This window comes from Salvia miltiorrhiza, chromosome 5 (assembly GCF_028751815.1).
Source record: "Salvia miltiorrhiza cultivar Shanhuang (shh) chromosome 5, IMPLAD_Smil_shh, whole genome shotgun sequence".
Classification (NCBI taxonomy): Eukaryota; Viridiplantae; Streptophyta; class Magnoliopsida; order Lamiales; family Lamiaceae; genus Salvia; species Salvia miltiorrhiza.
In genome coordinates, this window is record NC_080391.1 from 48287545 (window position 1) to 48312914 (window position 25370).

The window sequence follows — 25370 nt, forward strand, 5'->3', positions numbered from 1 at the left end:
GAATCACTAAGGTGTGTCGTTCTATTACTTTAAATTATCTTTTAGACAAATTATGGGCATACATTGCCCCTAGAGAGGACCGGAAACACCTCGATTTATGAAACTATTTAAATAATGTGTATGTGAACAAATAAAATAGTGTTGCAGGCGTTACATGTGACATCCATATTGCAAAAATAATAATAATGAAAATACCCGATTGAGCCACATGTTTATATGCTTTAAACATGTGGTCCAAGTTTGCATTGTCCCTCTTTTCTCTATATAATTTAGAGTTTTATAATAGCTAATCATGTTATAATGTGGGAGATTTTTATTTTTTAATTTCAAAAGCTAACATTGACAAGATTAATTGGATGTGGTCGCGAAAATTTATGTTTGTCTTATGCCGCAAAGGTCATGGTATCTGAACTAGGAAATACTCCAATAAAAAAGCAACAAGACTTATAAATCTCTTTCAAAAAAAAAAAAACTTGTACTATATCATATTTGAACACTTATCCACACGGACATTAAATATTGTTAGTAGAAACATTACTTTTTTTTTTTACAAGGGGACACCAAGCGGTGCAACCTCCTGTGTGTGAACAGTGAGGTCCCGAGTTTAAACTCCACTGCTCCTCCTCTCCAACTCCCCCAAGTTAAAAAAAAAAAAAACATTATTTTTTATTTTACTTTTTAGTAATTTTAACATTCCCGAATTATTGAATTTGTGTACACTGTATTGACACATCAGTGCTATTATTGAACTACCATAAGATGTTTAATTAACCAACACTATAGTACTTTTTTTTGGGGACTTTGTACTTGAGATTTGAAAAAAGAGAAAAAAAGAAAAAGAAACCACAACTATCTCGAAGTCATTGGAAAGTCATAGGTTTGATACTCAGCATATTCCAATCCTCTCTCCCTCCGGCTTTTAGCGTCCTTCATTTTCGTTTTATATTTTGGATGCGTTTACTTGGATAGAAAAGTAGAGAATGAGTATATTTTTATTTATTTTTCATTATTTTTATATGTTTGTTATAATAATAAAAAAAATAGAGTGAAATATTTTTTCGAACAATTCATTTTCTCTTTAATATTGAATAATACTATTATTTTAAAATAGGGATGTAAAAATATTTTTCAATATTTTTTCATATTTTCTTCTCTAGTATGATAAAAAAGGAGAAAATAATACTCCCACCGTTTCATTAGGCTTGTCCCATTTCTTTTAGACACAGTTATTAAAGAGAGTATAATTAGTGTAGTAAAAGTGTGTAAATGTGTGGAGCTATATTATTTATAGTGTAAAATTATTACTAAATATAGAAACAAAACAGGATCAACGAGACAACCTAAAAATGAAAACATGACAAGATCAATGAGACATAAAGAGTAATATTTTCTCCTTTTTTTTGTCCATTATTTTCCAATAAATTTTTTACAACCGAAGTACACACACCCTTTATTTAATAAGGATATTCGCATTGCTTATAAGTGGTTGAAATAGTGAAGCTCCAAAAAAGTTGCTCCTTTGTCCCCTAAATAACTTTCAATCTTTTCTATTTTGATCGTCTCCCAAATAACTTCATATCTATTTTGGGCACTATCACACCACTAATAATATTTTATTTATTTTTATTCGTCACATTTTCACTACTTTCAATAGTAATTATAACACTTTTTTAATTACTTTCAAATAATACTCTCACTGTCCGTGAAATGTTGTCATAATTGAGAAATGCACGAGTTTTAAGAAAATTTATGTTGTTTATTTAGTTAATGGAGAAAGAGGCCTACAAATGAAGAAAAGTGAAAAAAATTAATTAAGTTAGTAAGTAAGTGGAGAATGAGACCCATACATTAGTGAATGGAGAAAGAGACCCACAAATTTACTAAAAATAGATTATGATAATTTTTTGTGAACGAACCAAAATAGCAAGTTGCGACAATATTTTGTGAATGAAGGGAGTAGTTGATGAGGAGTCAAATATGCATTAGCATTGTGCACCCGTGTAAATTCCACCATTGGCAGGCCACCCGTGGAGGCACACCTTGGACAGTTTAGCTCAGAAGTCCACTTTGATAGCTATGTCAAAGTCCAGCCATGTCAGAATCCACCGTTGACATCCAGCTATGACAAATTCCACCAGTGGCCTCCAGCTATGACAGTTTCCACCGATGGTCTCCAGCTATGTCATTGTCCACCGGTGACCTCCAGCTGTGGCTTTCTAGCTATGTCGACTCCAGCCATGTCAACAACTTGGGCCTTATTACACTGTTTTATGGGCTTTAGGGCTAGGCTCAACTAGTCATCTATAAATAGGGCTCTTATGCATAGAAATAGAAGGGAGACTCTTACTCTTCACTTGTACTTATAACTCTTTTCCAATAATAAAAACTCTATCATTTTACCATTTTACTATCTAATTTTATTATGGAATTATTTACAAACTCATCAATAATATAATACTTTTTTCATTATTTTCAATACACTCAATAATATCGTTTAACTCCTAAAAAATTATTTAGGGATGGATGAAGTATATGTTGACATTGACTCGATTTTAATTAGTATAGTAATTGATTGATAAATGCATCTACAGTGCAACAAAAAAACATATAGGTGTTTGTTTTTTATCCCTCTAGATGGAGGGATAACAAAAATTTATGCCTTTAAATGTTTGTTTTCTTATCCTACATTTTACACAAACACCATTTTTCCTTCCTTATTTTCACTTCAAGGAGGGATAATATTATCCCTCTATTTTGATGTGATAATATTATCTCTCCTTGAAATGAAAATAAGGAAGGAAAAAATGGTGTTTGTGTAAAATGTGGGATAAGAAAGCAAACATTTAAATGCATAAATTTTTATTATCCCTCCATTTATAGAGATAAAAAGCAAACACACCCTAATACTATAAAACAAATTAAGGTAACATATAGATTATGCATCAAATGAAAATAATCACTTACTCACGACGTTTAATATTCTATTATTGACGTGATATATACTTGTATAAATTAACAATTATTGGAAATTTTAAAATTCAAATATAGTTCCTTAATAAAATTAGAAATATGCCCAAAAATATAGTTATTCAATTAGACAATAAATGATATACGCACAATAATTTATTACTCCATCTCTTACTCATTGCTAGTTTTGCTCCTATATATATGATGTACGATAATATTATGCTTAACCGATCGAATAGTAAAAGATAAATATATATAACATAATTATAAACCAAATATATCTAATTGCAAAATACTAGTGTAATATTATGAATTATCTTTGAAATAAATGTTACTATGATTTTATTCCCTACAAATGAAAATATAAAAAATATTTAGTTTTTGAAATAAATGAGTAGTAGTATAATTTTTAGTTGTTTACATAGGTTGTGGCAAAAGTAAGTACATTTTTATTAATAATCTTTAAAGTACTTAAAAAAGAAGATAAAATTTGTACAATAGTTATTCAAATGTGTAAATTCAATCAAGATAAAATGAAAATATTTACATGTCTGAAATGTTTTTAGTAAATTACTCTCTCCGTCCCCATTAGGTTTGTCTAATTTGTTTTGGGCACGATTATTAAGAAGAGTATATTTAATGTAGTGAAAGTGTGTAAAAGCGTGAGACTATATTGTTTGTAGTGTAAAATCATTATCAAATATAGAAACATGACAAGAAGAATGAGACAGATGAAGTATTAATTAAACTTAGAATTAATTAATGTAAATGCACTATGTAGACCATAATTTTGATTTTTAATTAACGCTATTTTTAGTAAATTAAAACATAAACTTTGACCTATTAAAATTCCGGCAACATTTTGATATATGTGGACGCCCAAATTTTATCTTGTACAGTTTATGTTAAAACATTATTATCTCATTTTCGTCTTCGTTATAATTGGCTTATATATGAACAAGTCACACAATAAAATTTTGACGTTTAGCTAGGATTAAAATTTATCCAAATTTTGACCTACTCCCTCCGTCCCACTGTATCTGAATCTCTTTCTATTTTGGGCGTCCCACTGTAAGTGAGACTCTTTCCTTTTTGGGTAATTTTTTCCCCTTTAAACACCTTTTCACTTTTTCACATACACACAAAATACACATTTCTTAATTTTCTGAATTAAAATTTTTCCAAAATTTTAATTCGGACCAAATTCAATTTTTTTTTAAATTTTAGGTATTAATTGATCAAAAAATAATATTAATTTTAATAAAGATTTAAATACTACTTCTGTCCATTTACTAGCAATTAACCCTTGAATTTAATATGTTTAGAAATTTTTTTTGAGACGAAAACGTATAGATACACAATTTCACAAGACACGTTCTATTTTGTAAATCTTTTTTTCGTAGTAGGAGTAGTAATTAAAATCTGGAATTACAAAAATATTACAATGACATTATTCATGGGCATAAAAGACAAGAACATGAACACAAAATCGTGTCTTTCTGAACGAACACCGTCTTGTATTAATTACCTGATTCCAATTTCCAACCTATTCACATTTTGGCTTTTTTTGAAGAAAATTTAAAGATAAAATTCTATTTTCAGAGCAGAGTCCCTTACCTTGATTTCATACACTGTTTTCCGCAACAATATCAGACAGAAATTTGTTGTATGTGTACCTAGTGAGAGAGAGAGAGAGATTAAAAACTAAAAAGTGTAGTTGGGTTTGGATTATATATGGTGATGTTGGAGTTGAGATTTTCCAATGCCATGGATGTTGGGAATTTTAGCGGTGTCAGTTTCCTCTATAATTCATGTACCAGTTGCAGTCGCAGCTACTTCCCTTCACCATCTCCAACTTTGTCTTTCTCCCCGACTTCCAATTCAACCTTCAAAATGGTCTCTTTCAATCCCTCTAAAATTGATTCTTTCCACCATTTTATCCCAAAGCTTTTGTCTTCCTCTGTTTCTCAAGAGAGAGAACTTGATTCTTGAACTCTATGAAAGACTAAACCAATCCCTTAATATCAAGTCCATTTTATTTTGTTCTGTTTTATTTTCTTGAAGAGTTGGGAGCTTCTTGATTTGTCTGCATCCATTTTTTTGCAATAGTTTGGAGTTCTGAGAAATTATTTCCCTTTCTCTTTGAGAAAATGCTGTCTGCTTCATTGAGTAATCAGCAGATGACTCTGCCTTGTAGCAGGTGATTTCACCCTTCATTTCTTGTCATGATTTCCATTATTGTGTGTGTGTGAAGTTTGTTATACAGTTTCATGTGATTGGTATATATATATGTTTAGAATGATATTTGAAGGACATGATTTTATGTTATTACTTGCTCATTAGACTTATGGAAATTAAATAGCGATGCATTTGTGGTATAGTAGTAGTTGGCAAAATCCCCAATATCCCATTTTTTCTTTACGATCATCAGGTATGATTTTGGTGGATGTTGGATTGATATTGGTAAAGGGAAGAGTGCTGCTACCACCAGAAATGCTACAGTCAAGAAGAAGAGGTTGAGCATTCCACCTCTGGCTTCTTCTGCTACCTTAGATCACTCTCCTAATTCCTCGAGATCCGATTTCTATAAGGAGGTTCGAACTGATTTGTCGAACATGTCTGTGATTTCCTTTTCTGAATGGGTGAAGTTGTAATGTTAATGATCATGGTTCAGAGTGAGTGTGTGATTGGTTGAATTATGTGGTTGATGATTATTGGTATTGTGCTCATATCTATCAGGTGCTTGCATCTGCTAGAGACAAATTTACAATGGAGATATCTTTCCAGTCCAAGGATAAAGATATCTCACTTGCAAAGGTAAACTTTTGATTCATTTGATGCTAAATGAGTTGCTAGGAACCTGAAATTACTGAACATGCGATCCCACCCCGTAGTGTTTCGGTAGAATCCTTATTAGAGTTGGATTAGAGTTGAATTCCTAATATGAATAGGCGCTTAATCTCCATGTAATGGGTAAACAATTCGTGTGTTTTTCTTTCTTTTGGATTATTTTTTGTGCCTACTTTGTAACACGGAGTCCTTACAAGGCGGCAAGGCCTATAGTGATTCATTGCTTCCCGAGCATTGGGATTTTAGTGAACCAGTTCTTATCATGTTTGATGCAGCATAAAAGGAAACTATGTCTTTGTCGATATTGCCTTTGTCAGTTTGTTATGAATCGTTTTATGCAGGCATTGCTCTATGTTGCCGCTGAAGATGAGGCATTTCTGGCTTTCAATCGTGAGATGGATGCTCGTTCGATCCATCATGAGAGGAAAGATACATCATCACTACTTGATGCCCAAGGGTGGGATTCTGTGGAGTCCATGCCAATGGCTGGAAAGAATATAAACGGGTGGTTGGCCGAGCTGGATACCATAGCAAACGAGGTTAAAGCTGAGTTGGTTTCAAGAGAGATCGGATGTGATATGGGAGAAGTGTTGGATGCAGTGAACAAAGTCCTCTTGGAGTATAGAGGTTTAAAGAGGTTACCCGTCTTAGTAGACTCCAAGTGTTCGTACCTGCACTCAGCGTTAAGCTCTGGTGGTGCCAGCGGTATATCTTCTTCACTCGAACATATTCATTTTCATGCTTTTTAGTCTCACAAAATGCTGACTGACTTCATTTATGTCGAATTTTAATAGCAATATTGCTTAGCGTGATTTACATTGAAGTTTGCCAAAGACTCAATCTTACTATTGTGGGATCTCGTGTTGGGGAAGATTTTTTGATATGGCCCCCCACCGGAAATCCTGAGGTATGCCGATCTCCAAACTAATACACAGTATCACTAATTCAATTCACCTTGTCAATTGTTATTTTCTTACTATTTTCTTGTAATAATTGTTAATCACAGGAGTTATTCAAAGTAATTTCGGGGCCCAGCTTGTTTGCTGTTGTCAACGGGAACTGCGTGGACGATCCATGGTCTAGGGCCTCGGACGTAAATAGCAACTCACTTTTGGGGCTAGACGTTGCAACCAACCGAGATATCATTGGAATCACTCTAGCCAATTTGATTGTGAGTGCCTTCTTGAACACGGAATTGGCATAACTCTTCAAGAGTTAAAAACCATCCAATCCAACCTCTTGAATAATTTTCTTTACTAAAATTGGTAACACATGTTGTAGAGGCTTTACTGGAAACGTGCTTCGAGAACGAATCACGGGTTGATGCTGACTTCTCCGCTTCGGTGTCTCCATAACTCTGAGGAGAAGCTCAACAAGAAAAGTTGTTCGAGCATGCCTTTACTGCGCCCTCAGGAGCTGAGGTAGATTATCTTTGCTCGATCTTTAGGTTTATCATCAGCCCTCGTCGTCTCCTTCTCCTGACTTTTCAGGTCCCTATTGTCTTCTCCTACAGGTTTGAGATGCTTAATGCAAGCATGGCAGGAACTTGTGATTCCCGACTAATCTAAACTAAGCCGGGAAGGCTTACTTGAAAACATAATCCTAGTTCGGAATCAGTGCATCGTTGGAGGCCTAATTTTTAAGTTTACTATAGAAATAGAATGTTTAGGCCAACTACTAGAAATACTTAGGCCACTCCCTAAACAGATAGTATTTGATCTATCTATATATAAAGTAACACCACCTTCAAGAACTAAGAAAAAGTAGGGAAGAAAAGGGTAGATTTCTTTAGAAATGACGCATAACAATGGACAAGTTTTTAGTCATATAGTATTAGACCTTTAACTGGGAAATGTAGATCGAAATCAGCATAACTCGGCTATTGGATAATGCGATTTTTTTCAGGCTTGCTATCATGGCCTCGGAGAGATTACTGATCCTTCAGCCGCATGATTGGGCTCTGAGAAGAGACTACGGCATGATGCTCTACTACAACCGGTAAGATTTTCGAACTCAGCCTCGTATACATGTTTCTGCCTTGAGCTCTTGCTACAAACTCACAATGTGCATAACCTAACTACAGAGAATACGAGGCTGCGGTCCAAGAGCTCAGCATCTGCATGGCATTTGCACCAGAAGAAGAAGCTCAGGTTCTTGAACCTTTTGTTGAGAAGCTGCATCTTATGCGGCTTGAGACGTCGTGGAAATCGCTGGGACAAAAAGGTCGCCTAACGGTTCCTTGACTCGATTTTGCTTCAAGTAAGACGCCGCCGTATCTATTTGTATAGTCTGCATTTATAAATATCTTCATCAGTGTAACCTTAATTTCCTGTTCAAGACTTGTCTAGATGTACTTCACCTTAACTCCATCAATGTTCCATTGTTGGAAACACACACACACACACACACACCACAAACAGTCTTAAAGCAGTTTTCCAGTGGCAGTTTTGCAGATATAGAATTCTATATTTATGTTACTTGCATGATTATGTGATGCCTAGTTGCTATGTTGAACAATCATGGAAAATTTCAAACAATTCTAAATATATAAAAGGTAAACAAATAAAGGGTTGGGGGTGCTCCCCAACACCCTATTTGGATATCGGTCCAAATTGAATCGACCCGAATTGAGTTCAAAGGAACTCAATGCTCTTTACGGGTCGAAATCGAACTGACCCGAGTTGAGCACGGTGAAATTGCACTGCGATATGGGTCCAAATCGAACCCACCCGAATAGAGTAGGATGAAATTGCAATGCAAGAAACACGTGTGCAAAAGGGAAAGAAAAGGAGGGTGGGTAGCCTTTCTCAATCAATATGCTATCCAATAATTGGATTAACAACTATGGCTTGCTGGCTTTGTGATAGACATGCATGTGTATAAACTTTTTGTTATATACAATGGAGATTGAGATGTTGACATAAGGTGGATAAGCTTTGAGTCCATCAACCAGCCCTACACATGATTGTCATTAATTATTATCATGCACGTCACCCCACAAAAACAAAAGGAAGATAAACATCTATGATGGTTGTAAGGTTGTTAATTAGTTCACTAGTTTTAACTTTTTGGATGATGTCGTCTTACTTAACCTTTTGTTTGTAGTCATATACTATAAAGAAATGGAAAAATTTGGGTACAACGCTTTAAAAAAAAATTGTACATCGGGTTGATCCATATCCAGAATAGTATTATTTATACGATTCGGATCAGGATGTGAGTCAGAGTCTAAGTGAGGGTGCAACCAGTTGTACGGTACACCCGATTATACCCAAGACCACCTCATAAAGAAATAGCTATGTATTACTCCCTCCGTCCCATCATTTATGGCACACTACTTTTCGGCACGGAGATTAAAAAGAGTGTAATTAAGGGAATTAGATGTATAGTGTTGTTGTTAATTAAATAATCATCTCCATCTCCTCGCGCTAAATTCAACAGATAGTGAAACATCGCCGAAAATTTCACCGCACCCGCACCGGAGCCGGAACGACCTGTTAGTCACAACAGATTTACGTTTATCGTGATCGTGAGGCTACCTATCTACGTCTTATGCAAGACTGCTTCAGATGCATAATGAGCTATTCTTGCGCATCGTCGATGCTGTGCAAGGTGAAGATGGTTACTTCCGGATAAGCCATGATGCTGCGGGCTGGGACACTCTTACGCATTTGCATAAATGCACGGTGACTATCAGCCAATTAGTCACCGACGTTGGTGCGGATACTTTCAACGAGTATCTCAAGATCGCTGACACGACGGGGCGTATATGCCTAAAGAAATTCTGCAAAGCTGTCATCCGAGCATATGGTGTCGAGTATCTTCGACGTCCTACTACGGCGGATGTCCAACGCTTTCTTCAGATGCACGAGGCGCGACATGGATTTTCCAGGATGCTCGGGAGTCTAGATTGTATGCACTGGGCGTGGAAGAATTGCCCAAAGGCGTGGCACGACGCATTTACATGCAGTGATCAAGGGAAGCCCACCTTGATCTTGGAGGCCGTTGCATCCCACGATTTGTGGATTTGGCATTCCTTCTTCGGTGTTGCCGGCTCGAGCAACGCCATCAACATTCTGAATCAGTCGCCTCTGTCCTCCAACGTCTTGGAAGGAACGCCATCGCGGGTGATCTTTGAAGTCAAGCGGCACTACTACCAGATGTGCTACTACTTGTGCGATGACATATATTTGGAGTGGCTAACATTCGTCAAGAGTCCACCGATGGCGACCAATCCAAAGGAGGCGAGATTCAAGAAGATATAAGAATCGACACGAAAGGATGTCGAACGTGCCTTTGGAGTGCTTCAAGCTCGATGGAGAATCATTCAAAGTCCGACCCAGAATTGGTATGTCGAGCATCTCAAGGACATCATGATGACTTGTATTATTCTCCACAACATGATTGTGGAGAACAAAGGTGAATGAGCTACCCACTTGAGAGATGACGACTCACGACACGGAGCGTCTAGTAGTGACTCGACGGTGAGTGCTCGATTAACCCCGCCTAACTTCGACTAATACTTGCAAAGAGATGCAATTCTCCGAGATAGACAGATATATGCCCAGCTCCAACATGATTTGATCGAGCACGTTTGGGCACGTTTCGAACCTCTAGGGCCGGAATAGTTATTTTAGGATATCTTTTTAAATTTTTAAATTTTATGTAATTTGTAAGTTTTTAAAATTAATGCAATTTTAATTTGAAGTAAATTGTGTTATTTAAATTTGTGCAATTAAAGCTAAATGAAAAATACAAAAAATCAAAACTAAAAAGAATGAGTAAGAGAACGAGTCACCCCACTGTGGGCTCCTTATTCATAAATGGTCCCACACTCTATAGAGTAAGGAGCTTACTCAACCATTGTGGATGCTCTAACACATTATTTAAATTTTAGATTACATGATATATAAAAGAACTTATCATTACAAGTAAAAACTGTCACACCCCAATTCTTGAAACAATAACTATAACTGGGGTACGACTAATCATTAAAATGAACAAGGGAAAAACCTTGTGAAATCTGAATTGAAGGGATAACAATCGGGCATCGCCCCTTTAGATGAAGAAAGACAGGTATCCAATTGATACAAATCAATCAACAAACATGACAAACGTCAGGATCACAAGTTTAGTTTCATGCTTCAGATAACCAACATTCCTTAATCAAAATACTTGAGAGTCAAAAGTCTAGGCTCAACAAAAGATATCGTTTAGAGTCATAACATAAAGGTCTTAAGTTAAGAGAACGAAAGACAGATAAAGGCTAGTACTACAACGGAAGTCAAAACACGGAGTTGAACCCTAGCCTCAGCTCTCCCCGTCAACACCAGCCATCAACCTGAAAAACATTTGAAAATATTTGGGCTAAGTACTAATGTACTTAGTGGGCTGCAACTTTTAAAATATTTCACAATTCGTAAGAGCAGTTTATCCAATTATTCATGACATAACTTAGAAGGTTTTAAAGTAAAGGAACTTCTAAGCATGTTAAAACATTTAATTCTATTAGCGCGCTGTTGTCACACTCTGTTTTGTTACTCACTGTGACCCCGGACCCTTTTTGCCACCGACGGATCCCTCATTCCCATGATACTTGCCCTGAGGACGCAACTCAGACAAGTTGAATTGACCTCGAGACGCTACCCAGGCAGGCCTTACATGATACATGCTCCGGAACACATCCAGCCGAGCACCCTTATAACGCCTCTTGCATGAATTAGTGCCCGATGGAGATCAACCCACCGAAACAACTAACAAGTGTACACAATTCTCAAATAACGTGTTAGGCCATAAGAGAACCTCGATCGATCCATGAATTGCGAGCCTTAAACATAACAGAGCGCACAAAAACATTTATTGGATAAACAGTTTTCATTTCATGAAATATTTAGAGCTTAATAACTCAAGCATACATTTGAAAAATAAGCCCACCTGATCCTTAGTGTGGAAGAGAGGTGATCTTAAGCTGTGGCACCGTCCTGCGGACCAATTCCTACAAGACGAGTTCTTAACTCTTAGCACATATCATGGATAACGAAAACCGTTGTTTACTTAGGGTCTCTAGGTCAACCTATTCCCGGACTTACAACGCATAATCGAACTAGGGATTATGCATTTTACATACATTAGCTTATCTTGATGCCTTATCTAGGTTAGCTCACTCATTTTTATGAAAACTTTGCACAAAACATGTTCCAAACTCGTCATGCACATATACATAATATTTCATGAAACATCCTTTAAAACCAACTTTCAAACTTAGAAAATAATCCAACAACTTGAGCTCTTAAGGGGCTGTTTTGCAACAGATACCAAATCTGCCTCGGATCTCTAAATGAGGATCCAAAGGACATTCTGGAAACTAGGCATTTCAAGGATCATTGTCCAATTTGAATCGAATGAAACGGAGTTCAAACGAGCAAGATATGCCCACTCAAAGATGGGTACTTAACAAGCAAAAATCTGGAAATTTCAGATTTCCAGATTAGAACCAATTCAATGGGCCTTCTTTAAAAATTTATATCTCCCATTACAAAAGGCCACTGGGAACTCCAAGGGTCAATCCAAAAACTAGGGAGAGAGTGTAACACTCTCCAGTTGAATTTACCCCAAGAAGATTCATGGTTTAGGAGATATTAACATCCAAAGTTCAGTGCACAAAAAGAGTTCAAGTTCGGCAGATTCAAAGTTTAAATCAGAAAAACCACTTTAGGCTTCACCAAAAATTCTACAAATGAACAAATACGTTCCTAACATGTCAATAAATATTCAGTAGAAAAATGGGCTTGAGAATCAAAGATTTAGGTTGGCCTTTGCCACCTCAAAGTCGTAGGTTTGTAAAACCTACTGGATGGTACAAAGAATAAGAACTAGATTTCAAGAATTTATACCGGTTGTTTTCCTTACTCAAAAATGGTGAGGCCAATACCAAAAGAAACATACGGGAGTCTAGAGAGACATATTCAAGTTTCAAAGGTTTTCACCAATTGAAACTTGACTTATGGCCTCCCAAAGATTGTTTACCAGAAATGCATTCCAGACAGGCAGTGATGTTCAAAAATTCATAAATATAACATACGTGCTCCAAATATTCTGAAATTTTACCATAGTATAGAAAGCATATTAAACACGATATACAATTAATTTGGGAATTTTTGGGCACTGTTTGGATGACTGGAATCGCCTTGCAAAACACTGCTGGAGCAGTGTAGCGATGGCAGATTCGCTGCTTTACCACATGCACGGTTTTTCACCCAATAAACTCTACCAAAATAAACATCCAAAATCATAAAACATATCCTCACATAATATATCACACATATGTGTAAAAATCCATAGCCATAAAGCTTTTTCAGTTGAGAAAATCAAAGAAGAACTCACCCTCGAAGCACAATCTTCACTCTAACTTTATGCCCTAGGTTTCCCACGCTCTCCCTTGCTTTGATACTTCTCTTGGGGCTTAAAGGGCTTCTATGGAGTGTGATAGTGGTGGGAGAAGAGTCTTGGGAGTGGGGGAGATGTGGAGGGACGAAAATGGAGAGGGGAGAAGAGAGTGAGAGCACTTTCTTGCCTTAGCACTTTTCTTGGAGTGAAAATGAATGGAATGAGAGAAGTTTGCAGCCACTCTTGCTTTTGGGGAGGATATGCACGAAAATTTGGGGTAGGATAGGGTGGGGGTGGCTGCCACCAATGGAAGGTACCTTGTGGCATGCAATTTGGTAGTTCCAATGCCAAGTAATGATAGTTTTTGTCCCCTTTTGAATTTTAAAGTAAATCAGATTTTTAGGAGGGTTTAGGGGCTGAATTGGGCTGATATTTAACTCTATAATATGGCCTAAAATAGGCCCAAGGCTTGTCCAATAATCGGCTCACCCTTTGGCCCATCTATACGGCCCGTAATCGCTCAAACCCGAACTAAAACAAACTCGTATTAGAAATAAATATGCACTTTACTTTTCATACTCTGAAATGAAAATAAATATGCATATTTATTGAAATCAACAACACACAGAAAAATAAAATAATCATCTTCTTATTTACCGCCTTTCTTAAGAGAAAACCTAGGCATCAAGACTCATTAAATCATCGCTAGGATAATTATTCTTTTTAACCGGGAATTAGGGATCTTTCACATCCTAGTAATATCAATAGGATCATATGAAACCTATGATCGAAAATCCGGGGTATTACAACTATAGAAATTTCAAATATTAGTTTCTACACGATATTATCACAAAAACTTTCGAATGCTTGCTTCAAATTTTGAGAAGTCGGCCTTTATAAAAAATGTAATAATTCTATTCAGAGCCCCATTTTTACTCATTATAGTCCCAATTTAAAATAATGATAATAAATCATTACAAATTTACTATTTAACCCTTTAGCCCAAGCCCCCAAATTAAATATATATATCCCATATATAATCCATAACCCCCCGAATAGTAGTATTATTTTTATTTTTCCATATGCAAAAACTCTGCTGCAGATTTCAATTTTTTATCGTTTCTTTTTGGGGGAAAAGAAGGAAATCATTTGGGAATTCATTTGCATGCTTAAAATTTTAGTTTTTTTTTTTCTTTTTTTTTTGGAGTTTGTGTATTATGTATCTGTAGAGAGTTGTTTGTGTGCGGATATATTATTGGTAGATTTGGATTGATTGCAATCTCTCTCTATTTCTTTTCTAAAACTAATTTCTTGCGATTCTTGATAAACAATTGATAGAAAAATAACATATAAAATGTATGTTTTGACATTGCTACTGGCCTACTAATTAAGTTCTACCATGTGATTTTTCACGGTTTTATGTTTCAAGTGTTGTTTGTTCCTCTCTCCATAGCTCCTTTACCATTACAGGTAAATTCTGGACTAAAATGTGGAATTGGAATAGAGGAATACGATGAATGGGAGGAAAGCAATAGAGATAGATAGAATTGCGACGAAATGCAACTCTATTGTCGATCTCTGCTCCAGAATTGCTAAATGTAAATAATATTGGGGGCTATGAGCTATAGGGTTAAATAGTAAACTTTTATTTATTTATTTATTTATTATTATTATTATTATTATTATTATTATTATGAAGTGGAGGCTATAATGAGTAAAATGAAGGCTATGAATAGAATTACCCAAAATATAAAGATATCTTATTTAGTGTTTGACTGTTCAGGCCCATATATTGGTTTGACCATTATTATTTGATGTAAAGCATATGCAGCCCAAACATACTTCATTAACATTTTTGTTATAATTATTTTGGGTAGTTATGTTCATAGCCTCCATTTTATTCATTATAACCCCCTATTTAAAATAATAATAAAATAATTATAACTTTACTTTTTTAACCTCTAATCGGTAGCCCCTAAATTATATGAAATATAATAATCTAGGCAAATTATTGACTTCATCTTCAAAATTCTTCTCGAGTCTGATACTTTTTACTAATGGTGTTCACGGGCCGGGAACTGTTGTTTCGGGTTTGAACCGATGGTTCACGGAGTGTGGAAAAGGTTCCAGGCCGAGTCCAAAACCGACGGTTCAGGGTCCGGTTTGAAACGCCAGTTAACTGGCGATTTTTTGAAATTTTTATTTTTAACTTCTTTATATTTAGTTTGAGTTTGAGTGTTGTGAATATTTTTCCTTGGTAATTATATTATTAATTTACTACACTACATTTTATTTAATAATTGAAGACTATAAGATAAATAAAATTATAACATTCAACTATAATAAAATTTATATTATTATTAAATTCAAAGTAAACATGTACAAATTACAATCTTCAAATTACAAAATGTAATAAATAAACTAAAAATAAAATATAATATTTACACTTTATATTATTTCTACAATTACATAACTACAAAGTACAAGTCTAAGTATAAAATTATAACCGTCGGGCCTAGTGGTTAACTTGAACCGGCGGTTAACCGCCGGTTTTGCGGTTCAAGTTTTTAGGCCCTTAATCGGATTGTGTGCAGGACAGTTCCGGCTTCAATTCCGACCCGTGGTCAACGGTTCGGGCCCAAACCGTTGACTTTGGGCCGATTCAGTTGGGCCCAATTCAACTTGGACATCACTATTCTTTACCATTAAATTCAAACACATTTTCATTATTTCCATATAAATTCTTGTTGTAAAATTCATCTCTTGTATGATCTTCTATTAGGATTTTATACGAATAATTGTTGTTGTATTAATTCGTATTTAAATCGTATAAATACTTGCCACTTTCCAAGAATCTAGTTTCGCTCATCTTGCGACTGGAAATCACCAGCGTCATTGGCGGCGGCACCATGCGGCCAAGTATTGAAGCTACTGCCATCGCCGTTGTATTTGTTGGTGGTGTCTTCCGGCACGGTAACGTAGGCCACATGTTTGTAGTTCTTGGCGAGGTGCTCTTGTAGCAGTTGCGTCGTGGCGGGGGTGGTGGGAATGGAGTTGAGGGCTTAGAGGCCGCAGATGTTTTCATTTTTCGGGAGGAAATTGGGTTGTTGGGGACGACAAAAGTACTGCTCTCTATTATGTTTTTCATTAAAAATAATTTTGCAAAACCATTTAGGGGTATATTGAATTCACTTTCACCATTTTTTCTTGGAAACATAATTTAATAAAGCTTTGCAAAGATAGTTGATCATCTTTGTCGAGATATATTTGCATTAACTGGCTTGAAAACAAAATAATGGCGGAAGTGGATTCATGGAAGTGATGAATGACAGAAAACAAAAATCAATTAAAAGGTAAATTTGTAATTATTCGGATGGGGCATCAAATGATACTTTGGTTAAGGATTTCATGGTGGGTAGGTCGTGGGATAAGGCTAAGCTTGCTGCTTCTTTTCTTTCTTTTGAAGCGCAAGCTATTGAGTCGATACCCTTATCGCGGTTGGGGGAAGCTGATGACTGGTTTTGGGTTCACGATGAGAAAGGTTGGTTCTCGGTTAAGTCGGGATATCTTTTTGCCATCGGTTATTACTATCCGAACACCCAAATACTACTTCTGAAGAGCCAAAGAAATGGTGGAGTATGGTTTGGCTCGCTAATATCCTACCTAAAGTCAAGGTTGTTATTTGGAGAGCTACAAAAAATCTCATTGCTACTGATTCTAACCTAGCTCGGCATCATATTCCTATTACCGGGGTGTGTTCGTGGTGTAATTGTGATTGGGGGTCAACAGTTCACTGCCTATTTTATTGCAAGCAAGCGATTGATGCATGGAAGAATTCATCTTGGTGGTTTCTTCTAAAGAATTGTAAGGGAATGACGCTTGAGGAGATTTGCAGATTGATTATTGATAAGTTAAACATGGAGAGTTTTGAGCTCTTTTGTATGAGAATTTGGAATAATTGTCGTTGGCTGTGTGATGCTAAACATGGTAAAGCTTCTTCTCTGTGCTTTGAGGGTTTTTCCAGTGGAGAGTATTATCTGGAGGCTTTTCAGAAAGCCAAGGTGCAAGTTATCGGCAGTCTTCGGCTGCTGCCGAGGGAGGGAGACAGCCGCTGGATTCCTCCCCGTCGCGGCGTTTTTCGCCTTGATGTTGATTTCTCCTTCCACGAAGTGAGTGGCGCTGCAGGTGCTGGTTTCCTAGTGCGTGACTGGACTAGTTCGATGGTTGCAGCGACTGCACACCGCGTGGGGCGAACCGAGGGTGAGCTGCAGGCAATGTTGTTGGGTATTGGCTTTTGTCTTGAGAATGATTTTGGTCCGATTTTGCTCTATTCTGATTCTATATTGGCAATTCATGTGGTTCATGAAGATTACAAAGGCATGGATTCTTTATGTGATGATCTTTTTGAGGCGTTTGTGGTAGCTAAGGATAGGATTGTTGTGGATTTTAGACATGTTCGCCGAGAGGCGAATAGGGCCGCTCATAGTCTAGCGAATTTCGCTGCTTGGTCTGATGGTGTAATGATCTGGAAGCAAGATTTTCCTGTCTGGCTTACGGATATTATTCATCAGGATTTGATATAATATGTTTATGTGGTTTTCCTCCTCAAAAAAAAAAAAAAACTTTAAATGAAGGATAAATAAATTTACATTATTTGGGGGTTATGTATTTAATTTGAGATTATAGGGTAAAATAGTTAATTTATAATAATTATTATTTTATATATGAAATTATAATGATTAAAATGGAGGCTATGAATAGAACCGCTCATTATTTTGGTGTCATTTTACTTAAGTCGATTCTAAATACCCCATATTTTATCCACTATAACCCCTTATTTTATCTCTTTAGTCTTTATAGTTCCAAAGTAAATATCTAACTTTTATTTGTTAACCGATTATTACAATTAACAAATACTCAACACCAAATAATTATAGGTACAAATTACTTGAATACTCGAGACCATATTATCAACTCTAGAAAAAATGAGTGTGAATTTCCTCAAACACAAGACAAAAATTGTTGAATTGCAATTTTTGTTCTTTTTCCATCCATTAACGGGGTGTTCGTTTTATAGGATTAGATAGAATTAATTTAATGATTATGCCGAAGCTCAAAAAGAAAATTTAAGACTATGCCATATAGAATTAGTCATGAGTTATAAGTCTTAGGCCTACCTCTTAACAAAAATAATTTTAATCTCAGATAATTTCAATTCAATCTCAAATAACCTAACAATTTAATCTTGAGCAAGTGAACATTCCCCCATAATTTAAGGTAAAGTTAAAAGGGGCGCAATTGTAATTCGCCCTAAATACAGAGTTGGGATTTGGGAGATCACTTCTCAAATACTACTTGAAAATTTGAATTCATCCAACTGACAAACCATGAGCTTCAAAATCTTCGTGAATGGCAGAAAACATCGATTTCTCGATTCAAAATCTATGGCAAGACGTAAGAGAACTAAGCCTAGGCGCCCCGCCCAACATTGACCGCCTACCCTCCCCACCCACCCCCCTCGAGTTCCTCCGCCGCTACGTAGCCCCCAATAAACCATGCCTTATCTCCGCCGCCGTCCCTCACTGGCCCGCACTCTCCTTATGGCCCTCCACCAACTACCTCCGGACCACCCTCTCCACTACCCCCGTCTCTCTCCACCTCACCCCCACCGGCAAAGCCGACGCCCTCGCTCCCCACCCCTCCGCCCCCTCCACCCTCTGCTTCGCTTCCGCCCACGTTGAAACCCTTCCGTTCCCTCAAGCTCTGGACTCAGTTTTCGCGTCGGATAACGAGAAGAATAAAGTGGCGTATCTGCAGCAGCAGAACGACTGCTTCCGCCGCGAGTACGGAGCCCTGGCGGCGGATTGCGAGGACCACGTGCCGTGGGCGACGGCGGCGCTGGGCTGCGCGCCAGAGGCGGTTAATTTTTGGGTCGGAAACAATTCCTCCGAAACCTCATTCCATAAGGATCACTACGAAAATCTCTATGTTGTGATCACGGGGGAAAAGCGATTTCTTTTGCTGCCGCCTACTGATTTTCATAGAACGTATGTACGCGAATATCCTGCCGCCAAGTATCTATATCATCAGGTGATTTTATCCTTTTTCTGGATTGTTGAATGATCGCCTCGTCTAGAAGCTTAAGTTGATATTGGATGTGATTGATTACAGTAGTGAATGGAGCTGCATTACAGTAATTTGTGCACTCTTGAGAATTAGGGTTCATCTTGTTCCTTTAGAGGTGGAGTGGGTAAATTGAGATGTGATGGATTAGGGTTACGAATTGATGGCTTTTGCGTTGTTGGATTCTTTGAATGCATTGTATTTTGTTATTGTGTTTCTTGTATGCGAACTGATTGCAACAACGAATGCAGCTGGAGTTAGAGTAATGTGTGCAGTCTTGAGAATTAGGGTTCATATTGTTCTTTAGGAATAGAAGTAGAGTGCTGGATTGTTGGAAATCAAGAGTCTTTAGTAGAGTTGAACTTGAAAGGAACAAATTTGCATATTCTTCTGATAATGTTTCTCGGTTTTGTATAAGAAAATGAGTATAGCAGAAGGGATCCAGCTACGAACGTAAATTTGGAATTCTTTTGAAGTAATGGTGTTCATAAATTTGGAATTCTTTTGAAGTAATGGTGTTTGTGTATCACAGGATAGTGGAGAGTTTTCACTGGAGTTAGAGGATCCAGCTACGAACGTGCCATGGTGTAGTGTGGATCCATATCCTTCACCTCAGGAAAAACGGAGAGAAATGGAGAAGTTTCCCCTGTATTTCAACGGGCCAAAGCCATTTGAAGTTTCTGTTAAGGCGGGCGAGATGCTTTATTTGTGAGCTTTTCCTTCTCATCCTCGTTTCTTTTCCTCAGTTATTATAGGTTGAATCTTGCACTACTTTGAGCAGAGTAAGATTATCCTTTTGTTCTGGTTCTTACCTTTTCATTGTGTGTTTAATCCTCAATTATAGGTATTATGACATTCTTGATATGGAGTTAGCATATACGCGAGTTTTCTTTGAGTGCTTCAAAGAAAGTCCTGCTGGCAATAATCTTGTGGACTTCGTCTATGATTAGATTAATTGATCATAAAGTTGTTGTGCAGGCCTAGCATGTGGTTTCATCACGTTAGACAAATCCCAGATGACGCACGGCTCACTATTGCTATAAACTACTGTATGAACCTCTAAACCTCTTATGTGTTCATCTTTTGATATGTTAGACATGAGATCTGAAAGTGGTCTTACCTGACAGGGTATGATATGCAATTCGATGTCAAATACGCCTACTTCAACTTCCTTCAATCTATTCCCTATACATTATCCAAGGATCCATCACTGTGTAAATTGAGAAATGGCGAAGCTCATCTTGACATATCTTCGTGCAACTCAGGTACTCAAGTGTCTCGCGACACTAGAGGTGTCGGTGATGATGAAAACGACTAATTGAGGCCGAGTTGGATGTATTGTGGTCTTTGTGATGAGCAGCAACAGAATGTTGAAAACAAAATGGATCGAGGAGCATGTTCAGGTTTGGATACCGTGCTGCCGAACCGACATAGTTTCTTGTTGATTCAGACAGTAGAGACACAGAAGCTCGATTCCCTGCAGAAGTGGAGTGCAGCAAGCCATTTTTGCCAGCTTAACAAACGAGGCTCCTGCTGTTGAATTTTCTCTGCACTTTGATTAACAGTTTTTTCTCTGGTTACTAAGCATGATTTGGAATAGATGATTTCTCTACACTTTCCAATTACTCGTATAATAGAGTATATCCAAAAGATGTGCGTTCAAAATTGTGTTCAAAAGATGAGGCACCAAATCTTTCTTTAGTAGAAATCTATCTTTTAAGTATGGGTTGTTTGTGCCGATGAGGCCTCGCTCAAGTGGCAAAGCTGAAACATCCAAACTCTCATTTGTGAGAGATGTTGGGTTCTATTCTGCTTGTGTGCGGGTAGTTTTGCCATTTTTGTGTGGTGGAGAGGTCTCGCTTTCGTGCGAGTTACTTATTTGATTATATAATAGGATACTTCTTGTAATTTTAAAAATGAAAAGTATGGGTTGTTGATGTGTGTATTTTAGTTACCTAGTTTAGTGTGTATTTACTATGGTTTTATGTGATTTTACATGGTTTGTGATATTTTGGATGTAGGAATTAAACGAAATTTGGAGATGATCTTGTGGATGAAAGAATTTCAAGAAAGAAGAGAAGTTTGATGTAAAATTATAAGATTATTATTATTATTATTATATAATAATATATTTTATAATTAAGCATTAGTTGGCGAGATTTGTTAGATGGGCTAAGAATTTGATTTATACTACTTTGGCCCATTAAACAAGATATAGTGGGACGGGCAGTAGGTTTATTTAGGGAGATTAGGGAATATAACTTTTAATCTTTGGGAGTGGAGATTGGCGGCTTATTTTATTAGATTAGGAAGAATACATTTGTTTTTACTTTTGGTCATTGAAGAACACGGATCTATTGGCGGCAGACGAAGCAAGCTGTTTGATTAGGAGTATTTCGTATCAATTGATTTTTTTTATTTCTTTTATTTAGTTATGTATTTTCGTTTTTCGATTGCTTTTATATTCATCTTTATTTATTTGCTTGTTCTTAGTTTAATTATGAGTAGCTAAACATTTAATTCGGCGAGAATAAAGAAGCACTAATTTATTAATCTGTGAGACCTAATTGAGCATAAAATTGGTTCCTATTGATTTCAATTTATTCTTAGGGTTTAAAGATAATTCTAATTTTATTTAAGTCTGACCAACTTAGGTTTAATTGGATTACAGTCAATTAGCACCTCAATCCGTAATTGTTGGAATATGGCTGATTAGTGATAAAGCTACCGTGTTCGTAGTAGGGATAAATTGGTGGATTAATTATTACTAGCGTATCTAGGATAATTGATCTAAATTGGGTTCCTTCATCTTAATGCTATTAGAATATTAAATCTATGACTGGCATATCCAGCTAGGTTATATTTTAATAAGGGAAATAGGCAGGACTGACGTATTCAGCCGTCTATCGACACAGTAAGTAGGAATTGGGGTATGTCAGTACATATCACGGTATCCTATAACTAGTTGGTTGATAGGGATTAATTAATCTTTGCGTCGATGATCAGAGCTTTGAATTAGTGTGGATTTATTCGAGCCGAGTTACCTTTTTATTGATTTATTTCAAGAGTTATTTTATTTGATTTAATTTGCTTTCTTAGTTAATTAATATTTTCTCAAAATTCAAGGCGTGGTGGCATCACCAAAATTATAGATTTTAGGGAATTGAATGATTTACTTGCTCTCTGTGGGATCGACCCTGCTTGTCATTATACTAATTAGTTCTTGATAATTCTGCAGGAATTATTTGGTGGAAAACGACGTCCACCAAATTGGCGCCGTTGCCGGGGAGCAGTGTTAATTTAATTCTTTTCCCTTTGATTTATTTTTCTTTTTGTTTATGAGCAGATCTTCTAAGCCGAAACTCCTATACGATTGTGAGATCGAGAAAACTGCAAAGAAACTAAGAAAGGAGGCTAAGGCACGGAAGCTTCTGGAACTGCTGGATTCGCAACTCGACCTGTCTGCCCAAACAGACCAGTTCATCAAGGCGGAACCCAGTGCTGCTGCTGCTGACGAGGTTTTGTTTGCCCAAACAGACCCCGATTCAGAGGCAGAAACATATTGTGAGGAGGAAATTATGTTGATTTCTGACGAAAGCACCAGAGACGACATGGCTGACGATCCTAGACTGTGTGATCTCTCCAGCCACGAAGCTGATGACCCCCCAACTCCGATCCGGATGCCGGCGGCTGCTACCGGTATTGAGATTAAGCTTGGTCTGCTTAATGTTCTCCCGAAGTACTATGGCAAGAAAGGAGAAGATCCGTACAATTTCTTGAGCGAATTCATCAAAATTTGCAAGGTCCAGAAACGCCCCACTGGAGTTACAGATGAGCACTTTAGATTGGCGGCTTTCCCCTTCACTATGACAGCTGAGGCGAACTCTTGGTTCGCGAGTCTTCCACCCAATTCTATCACTTCATGGGCAGAGATGAAAAAGCTATTCCTAGAGCATTTTTTTCCTCCCACCAAGACGAATGCGCTAAAGAAGGAAATCAGTGGAGCGAAGCAGGAGTATGATGAGTCATTAAGCACGTACTGGACCCAGGTTCAGGAGATTGGTGGACAACTATCCAAACCACAAATTTTCTGAGGGGGACCTTCTGCAGTACTTCTATCAGGGGTTGACAATAGATAATAAGAATTTGGTGAATTCAGCGAGTGGAGGGGGATTTTCCCAAAACACGGTGAGTGAAGCCAAAAGGTTGATACAACATTTAGTGGAGGCGACAAGAGAATATGAGGAGCCACGTATGCAATTGTTCAAGAAAGCCGCACAAGCAAGCTCCTCTGACTCTTCTGACCTCAAGGATATGTTCGAAGAAATGATGGGGAAGTTAGAGAGAATGCTAAGTACTGTGGTGGAGAAAGTCACAACTGTTGGACAACCGACAGAAAAGTCATGTGGAGCTTGTGGTAGCTTTGGCCATACAAGTTTGCAATGTACCGGGGGTGACGAAGATTTTCAAGCTCAAGTGAATTCTTCCCACAATTTTTACAGCTGCACTGATCCGTGCCCCCTTTGCCCAAACGGGACCCCTACTCGAACAACCACAATGCACCATGGAGAAATCATCCTGACTTTCGTTGGAGGGACCCAGAGCAGAAGCAACCTCAACAAGTGCATCCACAGCAGCAGCAGCAGAACTACCGTCCGCCGCATCAGAGGATAGGAAACCCAACCCCACTGCCTCCTCAGCTCGTTCCGAAAAAGCAAGGTAAATCACTCGAGGAGATGATGTCGGAATTGATTGGCAACCAACAGTTTTTGCAAGGCAATGTGCAGCAGCTTCAACAGTCTCATGCAGAGCAAAAAGTGCAGATAGAAGGGTTGGCGAGGCAAATATCTCAACTCGCAACGACCGTGAATCAACTCAAGGGCAATCAAGGTGTTTTACCATCACAAGTTCAATTGAATCCGATGGAGAACGTTAGTATGATTACTTTGAGGAGTGGCAAGGAGTTGAATGAGCCTACAATCCAGAATACAATGAGTGGCTTGAGCAAGGACTTTGGAGCAGAATCGCAGCTACAGCAATCCGAAAATTCTGGAGAGGAAATCGATTCTGTTGCCCAGAATACAGATACGTCCGGTTTGGCCAAACAGAACTGTAATCCGACAGCTGTGCAGAAAGGAAACGAAACATAACACAAATTGGTTGAGGGTGAGCAGTCTAAGGTTCATAAACCTTTGAGTCTACATGATCCCGAGATCGAGATACCTGTTCCCTTTCCTAGGAGGTTAGCAAAGAAGAAGCCGGAGGAAGAGCTAATAGATTTCATGAAGATATTTGGGAAGTTGGAGATTAATCTTCCTTTCCTCCAAGCACTCAAACTCCCTCAGCTTAGCAAGTTTCTGAAGGATTTCATTACTGGTAAGTCTAAGAAATCTGGAAAAATTGTGATGGGCGAGAACGTGTCAGCAGTGATACGAAAAGAGTTGCCGCCCAAATGCAAGGATCCAGGTATGTTTTCTCTGCCATGTTACATCGGTGATACTAAGATTGAGCATGCTATGTGTGATCTAGGAGCTTCTATTAATGTCATGCCGTTAGCTGTTTATAATAGTTTAAATGGTGTGAAGTTGGTAAATACTAAAGTGGTAATTCAGTTAGCCGATGGATCATGTGTGCACCCTGAAGGTTTGCTTGAGAATGTCCTTGTGAAAGTGAATAATTTTGTTTATCCTGCTGATTTCTATGTGGTGAAAATGAGTGGTATGCAGTCGAAAGAGTCAGTCGGTGTTCTGTTAGGTCGTCCTTTCTTAAGGACCACTAGGGCAATCATTGATGTTTATAGTGGCACCATATGTTTGGATTATCATGGAGAAAAGTTCACTTTCAACATTGATGATACCATGAAAAGTCCTTCTGCTATTAAAACTGCTTGTGCCACCAATGTTACCGACTCTTTTGTCCAAGAACATCTTGAGACTAAATCTGTACAGGACAAGTTGGAACCGACCTTGACCAAAAGAACAACTGGTCTTGATGCTCGTGGGATGAACAATGAAGAAGTTAAAGAATCTATCAAGTCTCTTCAT

The 25370-nt window shown here is 37.5% G+C and overlaps 2 protein-coding genes and 1 long non-coding RNA gene across 5 annotated transcripts; 2 read left to right on the forward strand and 1 right to left on the reverse strand.

The window, feature by feature from the left end:
• The first annotated feature begins 4421 nt into the window (after positions 1-4421).
• Positions 4422-8294, forward strand: LOC130987107 (uncharacterized). Of its 3 annotated transcripts, XM_057910728.1 has the most exons (9): positions 4422-5167; positions 5399-5561; positions 5707-5784; positions 6159-6522; positions 6612-6724; positions 6824-6988; positions 7099-7238; positions 7723-7815; positions 7901-8294. In XM_057910728.1, the coding sequence occupies exons 1-9, from the start codon at positions 5118-5120 to the stop codon at positions 8058-8060; spliced, it is 1326 nt and encodes a 441-aa protein (XP_057766711.1). In that variant the 5' UTR covers positions 4422-5117; the 3' UTR covers positions 8061-8294. The 3 variants fall into 3 exon arrangements, with proteins under 3 accessions (XP_057766711.1, XP_057766712.1, XP_057766713.1); XM_057910729.1 differs by lacking the exon at positions 7901-8294 and having other exon boundaries at positions 4437-5167; positions 7331-7815; XM_057910730.1 differs by lacking the exon at positions 5399-5561 and having other exon boundaries at positions 4466-5167.
• A 2551-nt stretch (positions 8295-10845) lies between these two features.
• Positions 10846-13495, reverse strand: LOC130987108 (uncharacterized). The gene is made up of 3 exons (XR_009089569.1): positions 13201-13495; positions 11752-11812; positions 10846-11158 (listed from the first exon to the last, which is right to left on the reverse strand). It is a non-coding gene; the product is annotated as an uncharacterized LOC130987108 (long non-coding RNA).
• A 4963-nt stretch (positions 13496-18458) lies between these two features.
• LOC130987109 (lysine-specific demethylase JMJ32) lies at positions 18459-20991 on the forward strand. The gene is made up of 4 exons (XM_057910731.1): positions 18459-19293; positions 19859-20034; positions 20305-20375; positions 20454-20991. Exons 1-4 carry the CDS (start codon positions 18613-18615, stop codon positions 20642-20644), a joined length of 1119 nt encoding a protein of 372 aa, XP_057766714.1. The 5' UTR covers positions 18459-18612; the 3' UTR covers positions 20645-20991.
• Positions 20992-25370: the final 4379 nt, after the last annotated feature.